Here is a 24,601-nt window from a genome sequence, read left to right as displayed (position 1 = left end):
ATCTCACCAGCAAATATAACTTTCAAATACGGGGATACACGTTCTATGGCACAGATCATCCAGATGGTAAAGCGCATGGCGGCACTGGAATCTTAATAAGAGACCGCGTCAAACACCACTTTCACCAACGGTTTGCTAAAAATTATCTGCAAGCTACATCGATAAAATTACAGTTGGGCAACTGCAACCTTGCCATTGCCGCTGTCTACTGCCCACCTCGCTTTACAGTCTCCGAAGACCAATTCATGGACTTCTACAATTCGCTTGGAGAGCGATTCATAGCAGCAGGAGATTACAACGCCAAGCACACGCACTGGGGATCCCGCCTTGTGACCCCCAAAGGAAGGCAACTATATAATGCACTCATTAAAACATGCAACAAACTGGACTACGTTTCACCAGGCAGCCCTACATACTGGCCTACAGATCCTAGAAAACTACCTGATTTAATTGATTTTGCTGTGACAAAAAACATCTCTCGCAATCTAATATCTGCAAAATCGCTTTTGGATCTATCATCGGACCACTCACCAGTGCTAATAACTCTTCTTCAAAGCCCGGAATTAATCGAGCACCCTCGCAGGCTGACGTCGCATCGAACCAACTGGCTGAAGTTCAAAAAGTACGTAAGTTCCCACATTGAACTAACTCCACAGCTCAACATCAAGGAGGACATCGACTGCTACGCCGATGCCCTGGAGTCTGTACTCGTCGCAGCAGCCAAAGTCTCAACACCGCAAGGGAGGGATGGGCACACACACCAACACAAAACTAACCATGAAATCGAACAGCTTGTTTTGGAGAAAAGACGTTTGAGACGTACTTGGCAAACCAGCAGATCGCCATCCTCAAAAAAAAGTCTTAATGAAGCTGGTCGCAGACTTACCAGGGCTCTAAGGCAAGAAGAAGAAAAAGCACAACGCCAGTACATTGAGAAACTTTCACCCACCAGCACTAAGCATCCCTTGTGGAGGGCCCACCCAAAACTAAGTGCGCCGGCCGAAACAGTAATCCCCATAAGAGACTCTTCAGGCAGCTGGGCCAGAAGCGACAAAGACAGAGCTTGTACATTTGCTTTACACCTTCGAAATGTTTTTCAGCCAAACCCTGCAACTAATTCATTCGCACTACCGTCGCCGTCAATTCGAATTGAATCTGAGACGGAGCCAATTCTGTTTCAACCAAATGAAATTGCAAAAGTAATCAGCGAGCAATTGAAACCAAAAAAGGCCCCAGGCGGTGATCAAATAACTCCCAAAATGTTAATCGAACTTCCAAACTGTGCAGTTGAGGTTATTTGTAAACTCTTCAACGGGATTACACGACTTGGCTATTTCCCAAAAAAATGGAAAAAATCGGTAATCATAATGATCCCAAAGCCAGGGAAAGATCACACAATACCAGCTTCGTATAGACCGATAAGTTTACTCTCGTGTCTGTCAAAACTGCTCGAAAAATGCCTTCTGACGCGCATCATTCCATATCTGAAAGAGCACAACGTTATTCCAGCACATCAATTTGGCTTTCGAGAAAGCCATGGAACAATAGAGCAAGTCAACAGATTAACAACAGAAATAAGGACTGCATTCGAGCTTCGGGAATACTGCAGTGCGGTATTCCTTGACGTTGCACAGGCTTTCGACCGAGTCTGGCTTGATGGCCTTATCCATAAAATCAGAACGATCCTGCCAGGAAACACTCACAGGATACTGGAATCGTACCTTTACAACAGAGCCTTCGCCGTGAGATGCAACACCACAACATCCGATGACTACGCTATAGAGGCTGGAGTTCCCCAAGGTAGCGCCCTTGGTCCAACTCTATTTCTCCTCTACACCGCAGATATTCCCACGAACGAGCGGCTAACTACTTCTACATTCGCAGACGATACCGCGATCATAAGTCGGTCCAAATGCCCAACTCAGGCAACAGCACTACTAGCTGATCATCTCGTTGTAGTGGAGAGGTGGTTATCAGACTGGCGTATAAAAATAAATGCGCAAAAGTGTAAACACATAACGTTTACTCTTAACAGACAAACGTGTCCCCCGCTAACCCTGAATAACACGCCACTTCCACAAGCTGACGATGTAACGTACCTTGGCATCCACCTAGACAGGAGACTTACATGGCGGAGACATATCGAAGCTAAGAAAATTCACCTAAAACTAAAATCAAACAGTCTCCATTGGCTTTTAAACGCGCGCTCCCCCTCTGCCTGGACTTCAAGGTCCTGCTCTACAATTCAACGCTTAAGCCAGTCTGGACCTACGGCTCCCAATTGTGGGGAAACGCGAGCAGCAGCAACATCGACATTATTCAGCGAGCACAATCAAAAATCCTGAGAACTATCACTGGGGCACCTTGGTATGTTCGGAACGACAACATCCACAGAGATCTTGGCATTCTACCCGTAAAAGATGAAATATCAAAACAAAAAGCGTCCTACCACACCAAGCTAACTTCTCATCCAAACCAGCTCGCCAGGGGCCTAGCCAGGGCTTCCATCCGGACCCGATTGCAACGCAATGACCTTCCAGCTCAGCAATAGTTATTAGAGCCCCTAAATTTTCGCGCCAGTCACCTTGACTGTCAGATAGCTTTTTAATTTAAGATTCTATATACTTATTGTTAGTCTCAATTCAGAGAAGATCCAATAAATAAAATGCAAAATGTTAAAAATAAAAAAAAAAAACTTCATCTTCGTCATCTACCTCCACATCATTTGCTTCATCATAGTCTTCCCTATGATTAGCGGCAGATCGTGCATTCCGCTTGACAAATCTGTACCAAGCTGCGAAATCTGCTAAACAAATTCCTTCCAACTGCTCATGCCTTTGCACATATCGGTCAAGAATATTACGCTCAAAAATATCCACCGAGTTGTTTGGAAGTCGCTCTAATTCTTCATTTGAGCGAGCCAATCTAACTCGTTTGTCTGGATGACAAGTGTTTAAAAAAATAGTACCTTCACCCAGACCCAAAATATTGTAAGCTGCTTCTTGGGCCGATATTTCAGTAGCGTTAATAAACTTATTCCCTAGGTGCTGTAATTTCCTTTTAATAGAAATATTCCCATGGCTTATTTCTGCCATGGCTTCACGGAGCAACTGCGATACGCCTCTGTTTGATTTGTTTATGTAGTTAATGATATAACTACATCAGGCGTACGCATCTAGGATAAATTGAATATCCATATTAGCTCTGTGCAAGCCTAGAATATCTCTATTATAAGCATTGAGCAGTCGGTCGGAGAATTGTCTGCGAAGAAAAATTTGTGGCTTTTTTAAGCTGGAACGTAAGGCTAGTTTGTAGGCTTCAAAATTTGTTTCAAGGTGGGACAGAAAATGATCAAAATTGTTAAATAATGCTTTGTTAATAAAAGCTTCATTTGAAATATTCCTTAAAGCTTCCTTAATTTTTTTAAACAAAGTTTTATGATCTTCAATATTGACTTCGTTTTCATCTATTGGATGCAAAATAAGCGTTTCGGGCATAGGAGGATATGGCAATATGCCGATTAAATAAATCGGCAGAACTCCTGTCCGCGTAACTCTCTTAGGCAAGAAGCACTATGCTTGTGGCGTTGATACTGAATTACTTCTTGTAGTTCAGTATCGTCTCCATTTTTAGTAATAAACCTATCAATAAAGTTTATTACTTGCTCGGTATTTTCGTTGTCTTCGAGCTTAGGAGCACCAGCAAGCCAGTACATGACATGAGAATGCGGAGATCCTCTGTGCTGGAACTCGATTCTCCAATAAAAATGAGAAAGATTGAATTCCCCAAAAATATCGGTTTTGAACAATTTCATTAATTGTCGCAACCTGTAATCGAAGTATCGAGAGCACGTCACTGGATCGGATCGAATTAACCGAGCCTTTTCGGGGCTGGACAGAGCTGCCGCTTCTTCCTCGCTTATAGCCCTATTATCCAATAGAAGAGACAGGATAACTAAAAGTTCATTCCACTTAGTTTCAGCAGCGGAAAGAGTAATGAAAAACGTTGGCAGCCCAAATTGTCGAATCATAGCTATAACTTTTTTTTCTCAGCCTCCCAATGAGCTGGTGCAGACCGTAAGCCTTTCAGGATGTGGTAGCCATCATCATGTTGCTCAAGACGGTCAACAAATGATTCATCCCGCAGATTACCAGCGGTAACCGCTCCTGGCTTTTTGCGTAAAGCAATTGAAATTGAATTTTGTATGCGCTGCATTTCGTAAAATTTATACATGTATAAAACTTTTGGAACTACAAGAAATAGTTGGAAAGGAAAGTTCCTCTGCGTCTTCGTCAAGCGTTAAGCTTGTTGGCCGACGGCCTTCACCCGGTGCCAATGCAATGCGCTGAATTGCAGTATCATTATTTTCCAATAATGTTTCATGGCCTCCGGGATTTAAATTTTCTTCGAGCTCTGCAGCATTTTGGGAGTGGTGCTGCTGGTGAAGAAGTTGCTCTACTGCTTCGCGATCAGATTCGTCCGCAATAAAAGGAATATCATTAATTCCTTGAAGTTCTGTTCGCCATGATTCGTTTAGTGAAATGTTGTGCTTTCTGTAGAGCTCGGTACTTACTAAGTACCGTACAGCTTCAAGGACCCGAGCGGGTCGAATAGTTTCAGTCATGAAATTGTGAGCGTACTCTAGTCTCCTTTTTAAATGGACTTGGATGACATGGGTAGAGTCGAAAGAGCGTGGAAGCGCAGTCACCATATCGGGAACTGAAATTGGAACATTCACCACTGCCCCTCTGATTCCACATTGCCTTTCATAGCCGAGGGAAATAATCCTCATAAAAGGGATTCTCGGTGAAATAAGGCGTTCTTCGAGGCAGGTGAGTCCATTTAAGCACTCAGGGATTTCTGGGAAATCGAACCCATTAGAAAGGCAGAGTGATGGCAGTTTGCCAAGAGAAATGGCACGACGACAAGTGTGGCAAAAGTTATATTTGCCGGACGGACTGGGAAATTTTCTTGACAAATAAAAGGCGTTGCCAACGTTTAGGAGAGGAAATGTAGAGGAGATAGCCAGGATGGATAATCCACTTACCTGCGAACGGAACCCTGTTCCTCCACAGCAAATACAAATAGCCGTTGGGCCTTCCTTTATGTTCCTGTGGTACAGATCCCTCGCTGATGATCGAATCCTATTTCGCTGTTGTCCTCGTTCCTGTTCTAGTTCATCCTCCGAAAGTTGAGCTCTTGCGTCCATGTTTCTTTGCGACTGCCTTTGGGAAGCATCCAGTCGATTTTGTGAGTCCATCCTAAAGTTTAATAATCGATCCTCTGCCATTTGCCGAATTTGTTCTTCCCGAATCCTCCGCTGTTTGTCGTGTTTCCCGGCGTTGTGATGTGTTTATCCGTTGCTCCTGTGATCTAGCGATGGGATTTCTCCTGGTTGCTCTCCTGTTATCGGCGTCCCTTTCCCGTTCTCGCTGCCTGTCTTCCATATCCCTTCGTCGCTCTCGGTGCTCTCCAGTGTTCCTTTCCTGTTCCCTTGCACGTTCCTCTGGGTCCTCGCGATGAGCAGCTCGTGCTGCGGCGTCCCGAATCCGCTCTGAAATTCGAAATTCGGGATTGTTCCTCCGAGTGGCATGGTCAGCAGTATTTTGCACCTGCTCTTGTCGCCGCTCCTCGGTGTCTTCTCGCCGAATAGTACGCGCTGCGGCGTCCCGCACCCGTTCAGGATTTCGGTACTCCGGAATAGTCCTCCGAGTAGAGTGCTCAGCAGTGTTTCGCAACTGCTCTCGTCGTCGCTCCTCGGGGTCCTCTCGACGGGCAGCGTGTGCATCCATGTCCCGAATCCGTTCAGGAATTCGAAACTCCGAAATAGTCCTCCGAGTAGAGTGTTCAGCAGTGTTTCGCAACTGCTCTTGTCTTCTCACCTCAGAGTCCTGTCGACGATTCGAACGTCTTGTAGCATCCTGAATACGCTCTACAGAACGGATTTCTGGGTTAGTCCTCTGAGACGCATGCTCAGCAGTGTTTCGCAACTGCTCTTGTCTTCGTTCCTCAGAGTCCTCCCGACGAGTTGAATGCGCTTGTGCGTCCCGAATCCGTTCAAGGTTGCGAACCCTTTCGCTTCTTCTCCGCTGCGCGCGTGCAGCGGAATCCTGAGCACGACTTTCCTCCCGAAGGTTAACTTCGGCTCCGCCCGAAGTTAGCTTTTCTTTCTTGTTTTTGTTACTATTGCGTATTCTTATTTTAGATATGGTTATCCTATATGCTCTTATATTATGTATGGCCATACGTGATATATTTATGAAATTAAAATTGATTATGAAATAAAGAGTTTTAATCTATCTTTATGTACTGTTTGTTTTTTATTTTTATACCCTTGCAGGGATATAATTCAGTCAAAAGTTTGAAAGAAAATCTATCCTCCCAGGAGAGTCGATGCCCGTCTGTCCGTCCCGTCCGCCCGTCCGTCCGTCTGTCCGTCCGTCCGTTTCTACGCAAACTAGTCCCCAGTTTTAAAGCATCTGCTGAAACTTTCCCAAAAGTTGTCTTCTATTGCAGGTAGTATATAAGTCGGAACGAGCGGATCGGGCCACTATATCATATAGCTGCCATATAACAACGATCGGAAAGCCAAACTTGGTGTTTTAAAGTTAGGAAGTTGGGTTTCAGAGTTTTATTTTGGCCAATTAATGACCTACCGAATTTCATAATCGGACGACTATATCCTATAGCCGCCATATAATTGATTGATCGGAAATGCCAAACTTGGTGTTTGTAAAGTTATCAAGTTGGGATTTCATGGGTTTATTTTGGCCAATCAATCCGACCTACCAAATTTCATAAGGATCGGCCGACTATATCCTATAGCTGCCATATAACTGAACGATTGGAAATGCCATAACTTTGGTTTTTTAAAGTTAGGAAGTTAGGAAGGACTTTTAAGAGTATTAAAATATATGAATATATGAATAATTTTGAAGAATATAATTTACAGAATATTCTGCAAGGGTATATCAACTTCGGCTCCGTCCGAAGTTAGCTTTCCTTTCTTGTTATTATTTATTATAGTTATGTTATCTCTATCTCCTATTTGTTCTACCTTATAAGGACCTGTATATTTGAAATCTAACTTGTGTCCTGTTTCATTGTAGCCTTGCAGAGGGTATTATAATTTTGGTCAAAAGTGTGCAACGCAGTGAAGGAGACATCTCCGACCCTATAAAGTGTATATATTCATGATCAGGATCACCTCCTGAGTTGATATAAGCATGTCCGTCTGTCCGTCTGTCTGTCCGTCAGTCTGTTTCTACGCAAACTAGTCTCTCAATTTTAAAGATATCGAACTGAATCTTTGCACACACCCTTCTTTCCTTTGCACGCAGTATATAAGTCGGAACGGCCGGGATCGGCCGACTATATCCTATAGCTGCCATATAACTGATTAATCGGAAATGCCATAACTTTGGTGTTTGTAAAGTTAGGAAGTTGGAATTTTCTATGGGTTTTATTTTTAGCCAATCAATCCGACCCACAAAATTTCATAAGGATCGGCTGACTATATCCTATAGCTGCCATAAATTTGGTTTTTGTTAAGTTAGGAAGTTGGGATTTTCTATGGGTTTTATTTTTGGCCAATCAATCCGACCTACCAAACTTCATAAGGATCGGTCGACTATATCCTATAGCTGTCATATAACTGAACGGTTGGAAATGCCATAACTTTGGTATTTATACCCGTTACTCGTAGAGTAAAAGGGTATATTGTATTCGTGCAAAAGTATGTAACAGGTAGAAGGAAGCGTTTCCGACCCTATAAAGTATAAATATTTTTGTTCAGGATCACTAGCCGAGTCGATCTAGCCATGTCCGTCTGTCTGTCTGTCCGTATGAACGCTGAGATCTCGGAAACTATAAAAGCTAGAAGATTGTCATTTTGCATGTAGATTTTAGGAGTTCCTACGCAGCGCAAGTTTGTTTCAAAATGCCACGCCCTCTCTGACGCCCACAAGCCACAAGCTGTGGCCACAGTTTTGATGATATTATTAAAATTTTAATTGATATGTATTTGTTTCGTCAATAAATATCGATTGGCCTAATAAAAGTTTGCCACGCCCACTCTAACGCCCAAAAACCCATTAAACGCTTAAGCCTGGCTAGCGCCTACATTTCCGCCTTTCATGGCGCCATCTAACGGATGACTTTGGAACAGCTGGCCAAGGTGCTCAACAGAGTCAACGTTAATTATCGATAAGGATTTCTATAAAAGGAAATTGCGATGGTTTTCATTTGTCAATACTCAACTATATCCCAAGAACTATGCAAATCAAATTAAGTTAGCCAAATTGGAGGTCGTATGGCGTATGTGTGTATGTATGTAAGCATATACATATGTATGTATTTACATAGTACACAGTTGCAATTGCCCGGCAAAGATAACTCCTTTCAAAGAAAGCTATTCGCTATACCCGTTACTCGTGTTGTGCAAACATTTAGACTTTAATATACATAATACTATTTAAGAATGTATGTGCTTAGCCAATATAAGTATGTATGTTTAATATTTCTAGTCAATTTATTGCACTCAAAAACATAAACATAAACACAGCTGCTGGTGCAGGACAAAAGCTGCCTGCGCTAAAGCAGCGCTGGTGCTGATGCTCGTGCTGTAAAGCTGCCAGCACTAAGAGATCGCCGAATTCAAATTGATAATTTGAACTTTTTGTCTTTTTTTCCTGTGGTCACTATAATTCACATTATGGTAAAATAAAAAAACATACAAGAAGGCATATTTATATTAAGTTGTTTAGCTGAGTAACGGGTATCTAATAGTCGAGGCACTCGACTATAGCGTTCTCTCTTGTTTTAAAGTTAGGAAGTTGGGATTTTTATATTATATTAAGAATGCATCATATAAAAAATTTTGGAGAATATAATTTACAGAGTATTCTGCAAGGGTATATCAACTTCGGCTCCGCCCGAAGTTAGCTTTCCTTTCTTGTTTTTCAATAAAACCTGATCTCCTATTTTTAAAACGAAATCTAAACTAGTTTTGCCGTAACTAATTTTTTGTTTTAACTTATGAGATTCTAGCATTAGTCTAGCTCTCTTAAATGCCTGTTCTAATCTAAATTTGGATTCCTTAGCATAATCTTCTATATTATAAAGGGGTTTTATTTTATCTATGCTATTAAAATGTTTTGGTAGATTTGAAATTTTACCAAAAACTAGCTCATATGGACAATAGTCATGTGCCATAGATGGGGTTGTATTAAAACAATAGACGAAGTATCGCAGCCAAAATATAATTGATTTTCCACCAAAACTTAAGTCAGGGCTTCGGAAAATTTGACGAAGCCGTTGATCCAAAAATGAAAGCATTTTAGAACCAACCAAAGAAATTTCATCAATTATAATCAGTTGGAGATCAATCAACTTGCAATGAATTGTATTTAAACTATCATTGCTTAAAGGTCTTAAGGGACCAGAAGCCTGATTAATTGGAAGAGAAAACACTGAATGTAGAGTCAGTCCTCCAATTCCAAAAGCAGTTTTTCCAGTCGGAGCACATAATAAAACCTTTGCTGAATCCGTAGCACCAGGAAGCTTATTTGCTCGCCAAGTCACAGACTGATAGATGGTAGAAATCAGTCTGCTTTTTCCTACACCGGCCCTTCACCAACATATTCGTAAAAAACATTTTTACAAACTACATTATGCATCACATGTGCATAATAATGTCTTTGTTTGTAGTTGAGGGACCGAGTTAGCGAGCAAAGGTCATCATTGGAAACTAACGGGGGGAGTCTAATTAATTGAAGTTCGCCGTCTTCTTCAGGGTTGTTTATCGCATTGTCATCCTGAAGAATATTTACGTTCCGCTCTATATTTGGAACTGCCAAAGCTCTAAACTCTTCGTCTAAAAATTGGGAGGCAGGTTCTTCCGCATCAGGAGCATTATCTCCCCTATCCTCTTGCAAATCTCCCAGAACTCTTTCTAACTCCATATCATCAAACACATCATAGTTCCTTTTCATTGTCTTAATGGCTTCATGGTTTACTCGGAATGTGTTTTCAATGTCGTTGGAAAGAAGTTCAGCTTCTTCATTTCGCCAAGGATAGAAGAGCATTAAATGCTCTCGGAAATAATCGGAAGGTGAAGAGTTAATACTAAAGCGAACCCACCTTAGAATCAGGGGATGCCTACGTTTCTTAACGCAGCCAGACCCATCCATCAATGGATAACTTTGCTCAGCAACTTCATCTTCGTCATCTACCTCCACATCATTTGCTTCATCATAGTCTTCCCTATGATTAGCGGCAGATCGTGCATTCCGCTTGACAAATCTGTACCAAGCTGCGAAATCTGCTAAGCAAATTCCTTCCAACTGCTCATGCCTTTGCACATATCGGTCAAGAATATTACGCTCAAAAATATCCACCGAGTTGTTTGGAAGTCGCTCTAATTCTTCATTTGAGCGAGCCAATCTAACTCGTTTGTCTGGATGACAAGTGTTTAAAAAAATAGTACCTTCACTTGCCTCCGACATATGCAGACCCAAAATATTGTAAGCTGCTTATTGGGCCGATATTTCAGTAGCGTTAATAAACTTATTCCCTAGGTGCTGTAATTTCCTTTTAATAGAAATATTCCCATGGCTTATTTCTGCCATGGCTTCACGGAGCAACTGCGATACGCCTCTGTTTGATTTGTTTATGTAGTTAATGATATAACTACATCAGGCGTACGCATCTAGGATAAATTGAATATCCATATTAGCTCTGTGCAAGCCTAGAATATCTCTATTATAAGCATTGAGCAGTCGGTCGGAGAATTGTCTGCGAAGAAAAATTTGTGGCTTTTTTAAGCTGGAACGTAAGGCTAGTTTGTAGGCTTCAAAATTTGTTTCAAGGTTTCAAAATGATCAAAATTGTTAAATAATGCTTTGTTAATAAAAGCTTCATTTGAAATATTCCTTAAAGCTTCCTTAATTTTTTTAAACAAAGTTTTATGATCTTCAATATTGACTTCGTTTTCATCTATTGGATGCAAAATAAGCGTTTCGGGCATAGGAGGATATGGCAATATGCCGATTAAATAAATCGGCAGAACTCCTGTCCGCGTAACTCTCTTAGGCAAGAAGCACTATGCTTGTGGCGTTGATACTGAATTACTTCTTGTAGTTCAGTATCGTCTCCATTTGTAGTAATAAACCTATCAATAAAGTTTATTACTTGCTCGGTATTTTCGTTGTCTTCGAGCTTAGGAGCACCAGCAAGCCAGTACATGACATGAGAATGCGGAGATCCTCTGTGCTGGAACTCGATTCTCCAATAAAAATGAGAAAGATTGAATTCCCCAAAAATATCGGTTTTGAACAATTTCATTAATTGTCGCAACCTGTAATCGAAGTATCGAGAGCACGTCACTGGATCGGATCGAATTAACCGAGCCTTTTCGGAGCTGTACAGAGCTGCCGCTTCTTCCTCGCTTATAGCCCTATTATCCAATAGAAGAGACAGGATAACTAAAAGTTCATTCCACTTAGTTTCAGCAGCGGAAAGAGTAATGAAAAACGTTGGCAGCCCAAATTGTCGAATCATAGCTATAACTTTTTTTTTCTCAGCCTCCCAATGAGCTGGTGCAGACCGTAAGCCTTTCAGGATGTGGTAGCCATCATCATGTTGCTCAAGACGGTCAACAAATGATTCATCCCGCAGATTACCAGCGGTAACCGCTCCTGGCTTTTTGCGTAAAGCAATTGAAATTGAATTTTGTATGCGCTGCATTTCGTAAAATTTATACATGTATAAAACTTTTGGAACTACAAGAAATAGTTGGAAAGGAAAGTTCCTCTGCGTCTTCGTCAAGCGTTAAGCTTGTTGGCCGACGGCCTTCACCCGGTGCCAATGCAATGCGCTGAATTGCAGTATCATTATTTTCCAATAATGTTTCATGGCCTCCGGGATTTAAATTTTCTTCGAGCTCTGCAGCATTTTGGGAGTGGTGCCGCTGGTGAAGAAGTTGCTCTACTGCTTCGCGATCAGATTCGTCCGCAATAAAAGGAATATCATTAATTCCTTGAAGTTCTGTTCGCCATGATTCGTTTAGTGAAATGTTGTGCTTTCTGTAGAGCTCGGTACTTACTAAGTACCGTACAGCTTCAAGGACCCGAGCGGGTCGAATAGTTTCAGTCATGAAATTGTGAGCGTACTCTAGTCTCCTTTTTAAATGGACTTGGATGACATGGGTAGAGTCGAAAGAGCGTGGAAGCGCAGTCACAATATCGGGAACTGAAATTGGAACATTCACCACTGCCCCTCTGATTCCACATTGCCTTTCATAGCCGAGGGAAATAATCCTCATAAAAGGGATTCTCGGTGAAATAAGGCGTTCTTCGAGGCAGGTGAGTCCATTTAAGCACTCAGGGATTTCTGGGAAATCGAACCCATTAGAAAGGCAGAGTGATGGCAGTTTGCCAAGAGAAATGGCACGACGACAAGTGTGGCAAAAGTTATATTTGCCGGACGAACTGGGAAATTTTCTTGACAAATAAAAGGCGTTGCCAACGTTTAGGAGAGGAAATGTAGAGGAGATAGCCAGGATGGATAATCCACTTACCTGCGAACGGAACCATGTTCCTCCACAGCAAATACAAATAGCCGTTGGGCCTTCCTTAATGTTCCTGTGGTACAGATCCCTCGCTGATGATCGAATCCTATTTCGCTGTTGTCCTCGTTCCTGTTCCAGTTCATCCTCCGAAAGTTGAGCTCTTTCGTCCATGTTTCTTTGCGACTGCCTTTGGGAAGCATCCAGTCGATTTTGTGAGTCCATCCTAAAGTTTAATAATCGATCCTCTGCCATTTGCCGAATTTGTTCTTCCCGAATCCTCCGCTGTTGTCGTGTTTCCCGGCGTTGTGATGTGTTTATCCGTTGCTCCTGTGATCTAGCGATGGGATTTCTCCTGGTTGCTCTCCTGTTATCGGCGTCCCTTTCCCGTTCTCGCTGCCTGTCTTCCATATCCCTTCGTCGCTGTCGGTGCTCTCCAGTGTTCCTTTCCTGTTCCCTTGCACGTTCCTCTGGGTCCTCGCGATGAGCAGCTCGTGCTGCGGCGTCCCGAATCCGCTCTGAAATTCGAAATTCGGGATTGTTCCTCCGAGTGGCATGGTCAGCAGTATTTTGCACCTGCTCTTGTCGCCGCTCCTCGGTGTCTTCTCGCCGAATAGTACGCGCTGCGGCGTCCCGCACCCGTTCAGGATTTCGGTACTCCGGAATAGTCCTCCGAGTAGAGTGCTCAGCAGTGTTTCGCAACTGCTCTCGTCGTCGCTCCTCGGGGTCCTCTCGACGGGCAGCGTGTGCATCCATGTCCCGAATCCGTTCAGGAATTCGTAACTCCGAAATAGTCCTCCGAGTAGAGTGCTCAGCAGTGTTTCGCAACTGCTCTCGTCGTCGCTCCTCGGGGTCCTCTCGACGGATCGCGTGTGCATCCATGTCCCGAATCCGTTCAGGAATTCGTAACTCCGAAATAGTCCTCCGAGTAGAGTGCTCAGCAGTGTTTCGCAACTGCTCTCGTCGTCGCTCCTCGGGGTCCTCTCGACGGATCGCATGTACATCCATGTCCCGAATCCGTTCAGGAATTCGAAACTCCGAAATAGTCCTCCGAGTAGAGTGTTCAGCAGTGTTTCGCAACTGCTCTTGTCTTCTCACCTCAGAGTCCTGTCGACGATTCGAACGTCTTGTAGCATCCTGAATACGCTCTACAGAACGGATTTCTGGGTTAGTCCTCTGAGACGCATGCTCAGCAGTGTTTCGCAACTGCTCTTGTCTTCGTTCCTCAGAGTCCTCCCGACGAGTTGAATGCGCTTGTGCGTCCCGAATCCGTTCAAGGTTGCGAACCCTTTCGCTTCTTCTCCGCTGCGCGCGTGCAGCGGAATCCTGAGCACGACTTTCCTCCCGAAGGTTAGGGTTATTGTCGCGAGCATCGGCGATATGTTGAGAGTTCCGAGCTCTTATTTGGGACGCATTCCGTTCATAGCGGGCTCTACTGTGGCTTAAAGCAGCTTGGCGGCGTTGCTCCTGGGACAAGCGTGATACACGAGGCATTTTTTAAATTCCTGTATGAAAAAATGAAAATATGCAATGATAGAATATCAAATCACCTACATGGAATACCGTCCACGGGTATAAGGGGTTATTAGCGAAATATACTTACCAAAGTTTGTAGTTTCAAATGTTAAAAAAATATTTAAAAAAAAATTACTTTCTCACTTTAAATTTTTGCACTGACAGAGTAACGTCGTCACTCGATAAATTTTTTCATTGACTGATCTACGGATTATAGGATTTCTGAATATATATAGGTAATATCCCAAATAAAAAAGAATTATCCCTTGACCCTTTGAAGGTTCCCTAGTTTGACCCTTTTAAAAAAGGCAATAAAAAGTCATGTTTTTTTATGTACCTGTTGTGCAATTTAGGTGTTACGAATAATTGTGGTCCTAATTTGTGGTGCTATTTTTTCCAATTCGACCAATCAAAAAAGGTATTACCTGATATTGTACAGTTACAAAGCCACTTCGGGTCCTTTGCACAATTCTTGTCCCTTGCACGTGTTCATTGAACCACTTGACGGGTTGCCCCATTTTACCTGTTTACCAGGTTATAATGGGATAATCCCCTGGATTTCTTTAAATAAAATGTCTCTGTTATCTAAAAAGTAAAGAGTTGTAAACTAGTCGTAATTTTTATGACCGTACTGCCCGTTACTGTAATTTCCATGCATTATAAAAGAGGCTGAAAAGGGTAGATATGTCAATTCAAAAAAAGTATGAGTATTAAAAATGCTTAATTTTAATAATTTTTGAGAATATAATTTACAGAATATTCTGCAAGGGTATATCAACTTCGGCTCCGCCCGAAGCTAGCTTTTTCTTTCTTGTTTTTTGTTACTATTGCGTATTCTTATTTTAGATATGGTTATCCTATATGCTCTTATATTATGTATGGCCATACGTGATATATTTATGAAATTAAAATTGATTATGAAATAAAGAGCTTTAATCTATCTTTATGTACTGTTTGTTTTTTATTTTTATTATTTATTATAGTTATGTTATCTCTATCTCCTATTTGTTCTACCTTATAAGGACCTGTATATTTGAAATCTAACTTATGTCCTGTTTCAGAGGGTATTATAATTTTGGTCAAAAGTGTGCAACGCAGTGAAGGAGACATCTCCGACCCTATAAAGTATATATATTCATGATCAGGATCACCTCCTGAGTTGATATAAGCATGTCCGTCTGTCCGTCAGTCTGTTTCTACGCAAACTAGTCTCTCAATTTTAAAGATATCGAACTGAATCTTTGCACACACCCTTCTTTCCTTTGCACGCAGTATATAAGTCGGAACGGCCGGGATCGGCCGACTATATCCTATAGCTGCCATATAACTGATTGATCGGAAATGCCATAACTTTGGTGTTTGTAAAGTTAGGAAGTTGGAATTTTCAGAGCTGCCGCTTCTTCCTCGCTTATAGCCCTATTATCCAATAGAAGAGACAGGATAACTAAAAGTTCATTCCACTTAGTTTCAGCAGCGGAAAGAGTAATGAAAAACGTTGGCAGCCCAAATTGTCGAATCATAGCTATAACTTTTTTTTTCTCAGCCTCCCAATGAGCTGGTGCAGACCGTAAGCCTTTCAGGATGTGGTAGCCATCATCATGTTGCTCAAGACGGTCAACAAATGATTCATCCCGCAGATTACCAGCGGTAACCGCTCCTGGCTTTTTGCGTAAAGCAATTGAAATTGAATTTTGTATGCGCTGCATTTCGTAAAATTTATACATGTATAAAACTTTTGGAACTACAAGAAATAGTTGGAAAGGAAAGTTCCTCTGCGTCTTCGTCAAGCGTTAAGCTTGTTGGCCGACGGCCTTCACCCGGTGCCAATGCAATGCGCTGAATTGCAGTATCATTATTTTCCAATAATGTTTCATGGCCTCCGGGATTTAAATTTTCTTCGAGCTCTGCAGCATTTTGGGAGTGGTGCCGCTGGTGAAGAAGTTGCTCTACTGCTTCGCGATCAGATTCGTCCGCAATAAAAGGAATATCATTAATTCCTTGAAGTTCTGTTCGCCATGATTCGTTTAGTGAAATGTTGTGCTTTCTGTAGAGCTCGGTACTTACTAAGTACCGTACAGCTTCAAGGACCCGAGCGGGTCGAATAGTTTCAGTCATGAAATTGTGAGCGTACTCTAGTCTCCTTTTTAAATGGACTTGGATGACATGGGTAGAGTCGAAAGAGCGTGGAAGCGCAGTCACAATATCGGGAACTGAAATTGGAACATTCACCACTGCCCCTCTGATTCCACATTGCCTTTCATAGCCGAGGGAAATAATCCTCATAAAAGGGATTCTCGGTGAAATAAGGCGTTCTTCGAGGCAGGTGAGTCCATTTAAGCACTCAGGGATTTCTGGGAAATCGAACCCATTAGAAAGGCAGAGTGATGGCAGTTTGCCAAGAGAAATGGCACGACGACAAGTGTGGCAAAAGTTATATTTGCCGGACGAACTGGGAAATTTTCTTGACAAATAAAAGGCGTTGCCAACGTTTAGGAGAGGAAATGTAGAGGAGATAGCCAGGATGGATAATCCACTTACCTGCGAACGGAACCATGTTCCTCCACAGCAAATACAAATAGCCGTTGGGCCTTCCTTAATGTTCCTGTGGTACAGATCCCTCGCTGATGATCGAATCCTATTTCGCTGTTGTCCTCGTTCCTGTTCCAGTTCATCCTCCGAAAGTTGAGCTCTTTCGTCCATGTTTCTTTGCGACTGCCTTTGGGAAGCATCCAGTCGATTTTGTGAGTCCATCCTAAAGTTTAATAATCGATCCTCTGCCATTTGCCGAATTTGTTCTTCCCGAATCCTCCGCTGTTGTCGTGTTTCCCGGCGTTGTGATGTGTTTATCCGTTGCTCCTGTGATCTAGCGATGGGATTTCTCCTGGTTGCTCTCCTGTTATCGGCGTCCCTTTCCCGTTCTCGCTGCCTGTCTTCCATATCCCTTCGTCGCTGTCGGTGCTCTCCAGTGTTCCTTTCCTGTTCCCTTGCACGTTCCTCTGGGTCCTCGCGATGAGCAGCTCGTGCTGCGGCGTCCCGAATCCGCTCTGAAATTCGAAATTCGGGATTGTTCCTCCGAGTGGCATGGTCAGCAGTATTTTGCACCTGCTCTTGTCGCCGCTCCTAGGTGTCTTCTCGCCGAATAGTACGCGCTGCGGCGTCCCGCACCCGTTCAGGATTTCGGTACTCCGGAATAGTCCTCCGAGTAGAGTGCTCAGCAGTGTTTCGCAACTGCTCTCGTCGTCGCTCCTCGGGGTCCTCTCGACGGGCAGCGTGTGCATCCATGTCCCGAATCCGTTCAGGAATTCGTAACTCCGAAATAGTCCTCCGAGTAGAGTGCTCAGCAGTGTTTCGCAACTGCTCTCGTCGTCGCTCCTCGGGGTCCTCTCGACGGATCGCGTGTGCATCCATGTCCCGAATCCGTTCAGGAATTCGTAACTCCGAAATAGTCCTCCGAGTAGAGTGCTCAGCAGTGTTTCGCAACTGCTCTCGTCGTCGCTCCTCGGGGTCCTCTCGACGGATCGCATGTACATCCATGTCCCGAATCCGTTCAGGAATTCGAAACTCCGAAATAGTCCTCCGAGTAGAGTGTTCAGCAGTGTTTCGCAACTGCTCTTGTCTTCTCACCTCAGAGTCCTGTCGACGATTCGAACGTCTTGTAGCATCCTGAATACGCTCTACAGAACGGATTTCTGGGTTAGTCCTCTGAGACGCATGCTCAGCAGTGTTTCGCAACTGCTCTTGTCTTCGTTCCTCAGAGTCCTCCCGACGAGTTGAATGCGCTTGTGCGTCCCGAATCCGTTCAAGGTTGCGAACCCTTTCGCTTCTTCTCCGCTGCGCGCGTGCAGCGGAATCCTGAGCACGACTTTCCTCCCGAAGGTTAGGGTTATTGTCGCGAGCATCGGCGATATGTTGAGAGTTCCGAGCTCTTATTTGGGACGCATTCCGTTCATAGCGGGCTCTACTGTGGCTTAAAGCAGCTTGGCGGCGTTGCTCCTGGGACAAGCGTGATACACGAGGCATTTTTTAAATTCCTGTATGAAAAAATGAAAATATGCAATGATAGAATATCAAATCACCTACATGGAATACCGTCCACGGGTATAAGGGGTTATTAGCGAAATATACTTACCAAAGTTTGTAGTTTCAAATGTTAAAAAAATATTTTAAAAAAAATTACTTTCTCACTTTAAATTTTTGCACTGACAGAGTAACGTCGTCACTCGATAAATTTTTTCATTGACTGATCTACGGATTATAGGATTTCTGAATATATATAGGTAATATCCCAAATAAAAAAGAATTATCCCTTGACCATTTGAAGGTTCCCTAGTTTGACCCTTTTAAAAAAGGCAATAAAAAGTCATGTTTTTTTATGTACCTGTTGTGCAATTTAGGTGTTACGAATAATTGTGGTCCTAATTTGTGGTGCTATTTTTTCCAATTCGACCAATCAAAAAAGGTATTACCTGATATTGTACAGTTACAAAGCCACTTCGGGTCCTTTGCACAATTCTTGTCCCTTGCACGTGTTCATTGAACCACTTGACGGGTTGCCCCATTTTACCTGTTTACCAGGTTATAATGGGATAATCCCCTGGATTTCTTTAAATAAAATGTCTCTGTTATCTAAAAAGTAAAGAGTTGTAAACTAGTCGTAATTTTTATGACCGTACTGCCCGTTACTGTAATTTCCATGCATTATAAAAGAGGCTGAAAAGGGTAGATATGTCAATTCAAAAAAAGTATGAGTATTAAAAATGCTTAATTTTAATAATTTTTGAGAATATAATTTACAGAATATTCTGCAAGGGTATATCAACTTCGGCTCCGCCCGAAGCTAGCTTTTCTTTCTTGTTTTTTGTTACTATTGCGTATTCTTATTTTAGATATGGTTATCCTATATGCTCTTATATTATGTATGGCCATACGTGATATATTTATGAAATTAAAATTGATTATGAAATAAAGAGCTTTAATCTATCTTTATGTACTGTTTGTTTTTTATTTTTATTATTTATTATAGTTATGTTATCTCTATCTCCTATTTGTTCTACCTTATAAGGACCTGTATATTTGAAATCTAACTTATGTCCTGTTTCAGAGGGTATTATAATTTTGGTCAAAAGTGTGCAACGCAGTGAAGGAGACATCTCCGACCCTATAAAGTATATATATTCATGATCAGGATCACCTCCTGAGTTGATATAAGCATGTCCGTCTGTCCGTCAGTCTGTTTCTACGCAAACTAGTCTCTCAATTTTAAAGATATCGAACTGAATCTTTGCACACACCCTTCTTTCCTTTGCACGCAGTATATAAGTCGGAACGGCCGGGATCGGCCGACTATATCCATATAACTGATTGATCGGAAATGCCATAACTTTGGTGTTTGTAAAGTAAGGAAGTTGGAATTTTCTATGGGTTTTATTTTTAGCCAATCAATCCGACCCACAAAATTTCATAAGGATCGGATGCCTATATCCTATAGCTGCCATAAATTTGGTTTTTGTTAAGTTAGGAAGTTGGGATTTTCTATGGGTTTTATTTTTGGCCAATCAATCCGACCTACAAAATTTCATAAGGATCGGCTGCCTATATTGATCGGAAATGCCATAACTTTGGTGTTTGTAAAGTTAGGAAGTTGGAATTTTCTATGGGTTTTATTTTTAGCCAATCAATCCGACCCACAAAATTTCATAAGGATCGGCTGCCTATATCCTATAGCTGCCATAAATTTGGTTTTTGTTAAGTTAGGAAGTTGGGATTTTCTATGGGTTTTATTTTTGGCCAATCAATCCGACCTACCAAACTTCATAAGGATCGGTCGACTATATCCTATAGCTGTCATATAACTGAACGGTTGGAAATGCCATAACTTTGGTATTTATACCCGTTACTCGTAGAGTAAAAGGGTATATTGTATTCGTGCAAAAGTATATAACAGGTAGAAGGAAGCGTTTCCGACCCTATAAAGTATAAATATTTTTGTTCAGGATCACTAGCCGAGTCGATCTAGCCATGTCCGTCTGTCTGTCTGTCCGTATGAACGCTGAGATCTCGGAAACTATAAAAGCTAGAAGATTGTCATTTTGCATGTAGATTTTAGGAGTTCCTACGCAGCGCAAGTTTGTTTCAAAATGCCACGCCCTCTCTGACGCCCACAAGCCACAAGCTGTGGCCACAGTTTTGATGATATTATGAAAATTTTAATTGATATGTATTTGTTTCGTCAATAAATATCGATTGGCCTAATAAAAGTTTGCCACGCCCACTCTAACGCCCAAAAACCCATTAAACGCTTAAGCCTGGCTAGCGCCTACATTTCCGCCTTTCATGGCGCCATCTAACGGATGACTTTGGAACAGCTGGCCAAGGTGCTCAACAGAGTCAACGTTAATTATCGATAAGGATTTCTATTAAAGGAAATTGCGATGGTTTTCATTTGTCAATACTCAACTATATCCCAAGAACTGTGCAAATCAAATTAAGTTAGCCAAATTGGAGGTCGTATGGCGTATGTGTGTATGTATGTAAGCATATACATATGTATGTATTTACATTGTACACAGTTGCAATTGCCCGGCAAAGATAACTCCTTTCAAAGAAAGCTATTCGCTATACCCGTTACTCGTGTTGTGCAAACATTTAGACTTTAATATACATAATACTATTTAAGAATGTATGTGTTTAGCCAATATAAGTATGTATGTTTAATATTTCTAGTCAATTTATTGCACTCAAAAACATAAACATAAACACAGCTGCTGGTGCAGGACAAAAGCTGCCTCCGCTAAAGCAGCGCTGGTGCTGATGCTCGTGCTGTAAAGCTGCCAGCACTAAGAGATCGCCGAATTCAAATTGATAATTTGAACGTTTTGTCCTTTTTTCTTGTGGTCACTATAATTCACATTATGGTAAAAAAAAAAAAACATACAAGAAGGCATATTTATATTAAGTTGTTTAGCTGAGTAACGGGTATCTAATAGTCGAGGCACTCGACTATAGCGTTCTCTCTTGTTTTAAAGTTAGGAAGTTGGGATTTTTATATTATATAATAATATTATATGCATTAAGAATGCATCATATAAATAATTTTGGAGAATATAATTTACAGAGTATTCTGCAAGGGTATATCAACTTCGGCTCCGCCCGAAGTTAGCTTTCCTTTCTTGTTTTTCAATAAAACCTGATCTCCTATTTTTAAAACGAAATCTAAACTAGTTTTGTCGTAACTAATTTTTTGTTTTAACTTATGAGATTCTAGCATTAGTCTAGCTATCTTAAATGCCTGTTCTAATCTAAATTTGGATTCCTTAGCATAATCTTCTATATTATAAAGGGGTTTTATTTTATCTATGCTATTAAAATGTTTTGGTAGATTTGAAATTTTACCAAAAACTAGCTCATATGGACAATAGTCATGTGCCATAGATGGGGTTGTATTAAAACAATAGACGAAGTATCGCAGCCATACATCCCAATTTGTTTTGTCAACTGAGATGTATGAACGAATAAACTCATTGAGTGTTCTGTGGCTTCGCTGGTGTGCAGTTGAAGTTATGTTTTTAATATGTAAGTATTTACATAGATCTCCAATAATTGAATTTTTATATTCTGTTCCCATGTCCGTAATGAACGTCTTCATTGGACCTTACAATAGAATAAAATCTTCAAATATATCTTTTGCTACTGTATTTGCACTTTTATTTGGTATAGGTATAGCTACTAGGTATTTAGTTAAATCGCAGATGAGTGTTACTGCGTATTCATTTCCATTATTAGATTTTGGAAGGGGACAATTACTATATCAAAAGCTCTTTGTGGAGTTTCAGTTATAGTTAATGGGGTCTTTTCGTCTTTTCGTTTTCGACTTTTGGCATTTAGGACATTTTTTTATGTACTCTTTTATGTCTTTGGACATATTTTTCCAGTAATAGTGTCTCTGGACCTTGGCCAAGGTTTTTGTAATGCCTGTATGACCACCTTGTATTGCATCATCATGGAATGTAGACAATATAGCTTCTTTTTCTTCTTTTAGTCCTCCGAGTAGAGTGCTCAGCAGTGTTTCGCAACTGCTCTCGTCGTCGCTCCTCGGGGTCCTCTCGACGGATCGCATGTACATCCATGTCCCGAATCCGTTCAGGAATTCGAAACTCCGAAATAGTCCTCCGAGTAGAGTGCTCAGCAGTGTTTCGCAACTGCTCTTGTCTTCTCACCTCAGAGTCCTGTCGACGATTCGAACGTCTTGTAGCATCCTGAATACGCTCTACAGAACGGATTTCTGGGTTAGTCCTCTGAGACGCATGCTCAGCAGTGTTTCGCAACTGCTCTTGTCTTCGTTCCTCAGAGTCCTCCCGACGAGTTGAATGCGCTTGTGCGTCCCGAATCCGTTCAAGGTTGCGAACCCTTTCGCTTCTTCTCCGCTGCGCGCGTGCAGCGGAATCCTGAGCACGACTTTCCTCCCGAAGGTTAGGGTTATTGTCGCGAGCATCGGCGATATGTTGAGAGTTCCGAGCTCTTATTTGGGACGCATTCCGTTCATAGCGGGCTCTACTGTGGCTTAAAGCAGCTTGGCGGCGTTGCTCCTGGGACAAGCGTGATACACGAGGCATTTTTTAAATTCCTGTATGAAAAAATGAAAATATGCAATGATAGAATATCAAATCACCTACATGGAATACCGTCCACGGGTATAAGGGGTTATTAGCGAAATATACTTACCAAAGTTTGTAGTTTCAAATGTTAAAAAAATATTTAAAAAAAAATTACTTTCTCACTTTAAATTTTTGCACTGACAGAGTAACGTCGTCACTCGATAATTTTTTTCATTGACTGATCTACGGATTATAGGATTTCAAATAAAAAAGAATTATCCCTTGACCCTTTAAAGGTTCCCTAGTTTGACCCTTTTAAAAAAGGCAATAAAAAGTCATGTTTTTTTATGTACCTGTGCTACCTGTTGTGCAATTTAGGTGTTACGAATAATTGTGGTCCTAATTTGTGGTGCTATTTTTTCCAATTCGACCAATCAAAAAAGGTATTACCTGATATTGTACAGTTACAAAGCCACTTCGGGTCCTTTGCACAATTCTTGTCCCTTGCACGTGTTCATTGAACCACTTGACGGGTTGCCCCATTTTACCTGTTTACCAGGTTATAATGGGATAATTCCCTGGATTTCTTTAAATAAAATGTCTCTGTTATCTAAAAAGTAAAGAGTTGTAAACTAGTCGTAATTTTTATGACCGTACTGCCCGTTACTGTAATTTCCATGCATTATAAAAGAGGCTGAAAAGGGTAGATATGTCAATTCAAAAAAAGTATGAGTATTAAAAATGTTTAATTTTAATAATTTTTGAGAATATAATTTACAGAATATTCTGCAAGGGTATATCAACTTCGGCTCCGCCCGAAGCTAGCTTTTCTTTCTTGTTTTTTGTTACTATTGCGTATTCTTATTTTAGATATGGTTATCCTATATGCTCTTATATTATGTATGGCCATACGTGATATATTTATGAAATTAAAATTGATTATGAAATAAAGAGCTTTAATCTATCTTTATGTACTGTTTGTTTTTTATTTTTATTATTTATTATAGTTATGTTATCTCTATCTCCTATTTGTTCTACCTTATAAGGACCTGTATATTTGAAATCTAACTTATGTCCTGTTTCAGAGGGTATTATAATTTTGGTCAAAAGTGTGCAACGCAGTGAAGGAGACATCTCCGACCCTATAAAGTATATATATTCATGATCAGGATCACCTCCTGAGTTGATATAAACATGTCCGTCTGTCCGTCAGTCTGTTTCTACGCAAACTAGTCTCTCAATTTTAAAGATATCGAACTGAATCTTTGCACACACCCTTCTTTCCTTTGCACGCAGTATATAAGTCGGAACGGCCGGGATCGGCCGACTATATCCTATAGCTGCCATATAACTGATTGATCGGAAATGCCATAACTTTGGTGTTTGTAAAGTTAGGAAGTTGGAATTTTCTATGGGTTTTATTTTTAGCCAATCAATCCGTCCCACAAAATTTCATAAGGATCGGCTGACTATATCCTATAGCTGCCATAACTTTGGTTTTTGTTAAGTTAGGAAGTTGGGATTTTCTATGGGTTTTATTTTTGGCCAATCAATCCGACCTACCAAACTTCATAAGGATCGGTCGACTATATCCTATAGCTGTCATATAACTGAACGGTTGGAAATGCCATAACTTTGGTATTTATACCCGTTACTCGTAGAGTAAAAGGGTATATTGTATTCGTGCAAAAGTATGTAACAGGTAGAAGGAAGCGTTTCCGACCCTATAAAGTATAAATATTTTTGTTCAGGATCACTAGCCGAGTCGATCTAGCCATGTCCGTCTGTCTGTCTGTCCGTATGAACGCTGAGATCTCGGAAACTATAAAAGCTAGAAGATTGTCATTTTGCATGTAGATTTTAGGAGTTCCTACGCAGCGCAAGTTTGTTTCAAAATGCCACGCCCTCTCTGACGCCCACAAGCCAT

At 41.4% G+C, this 24,601-nt stretch overlaps 1 protein-coding gene across 1 annotated transcript in view; it reads right to left on the bottom strand.

The window, feature by feature from the left end:
- Positions 1-5,261: 5,261 nt before the first annotated feature.
- LOC123037473 (trichohyalin-like) overlaps positions 5,262-24,601 on the bottom strand; it is a 30,019-nt gene continuing 10,679 nt past the window's right edge. The window contains exons 7-11 of the mRNA XM_044458364.1: positions 16,619-17,124; positions 12,578-13,222; positions 11,606-11,700; positions 9,831-10,353; positions 5,262-5,693 (exon numbers count right to left, since the gene is read on the bottom strand). Coding sequence (XP_044314299.1) covers positions 5,262-5,693; positions 9,831-10,353; positions 11,606-11,700; positions 12,578-13,222; positions 16,619-17,124 — 2,201 coding nt within the window. The remainder of the gene's footprint in view (positions 5,694-9,830; positions 10,354-11,605; positions 11,701-12,577; positions 13,223-16,618; positions 17,125-24,601) is intronic.

The sequence above is a fragment of the Drosophila rhopaloa genome, unplaced genomic scaffold (assembly GCF_018152115.1).
Source record: "Drosophila rhopaloa isolate 14029-0021.01 unplaced genomic scaffold, ASM1815211v1 contig_164, whole genome shotgun sequence".
Lineage (NCBI taxonomy): Eukaryota > Metazoa > Arthropoda > Insecta > Diptera > Drosophilidae > Drosophila > Drosophila rhopaloa.
The sequence above is the reverse complement of the archived record's forward strand: the minus strand, read 5'-3'. Positions and strand labels throughout refer to the sequence as shown.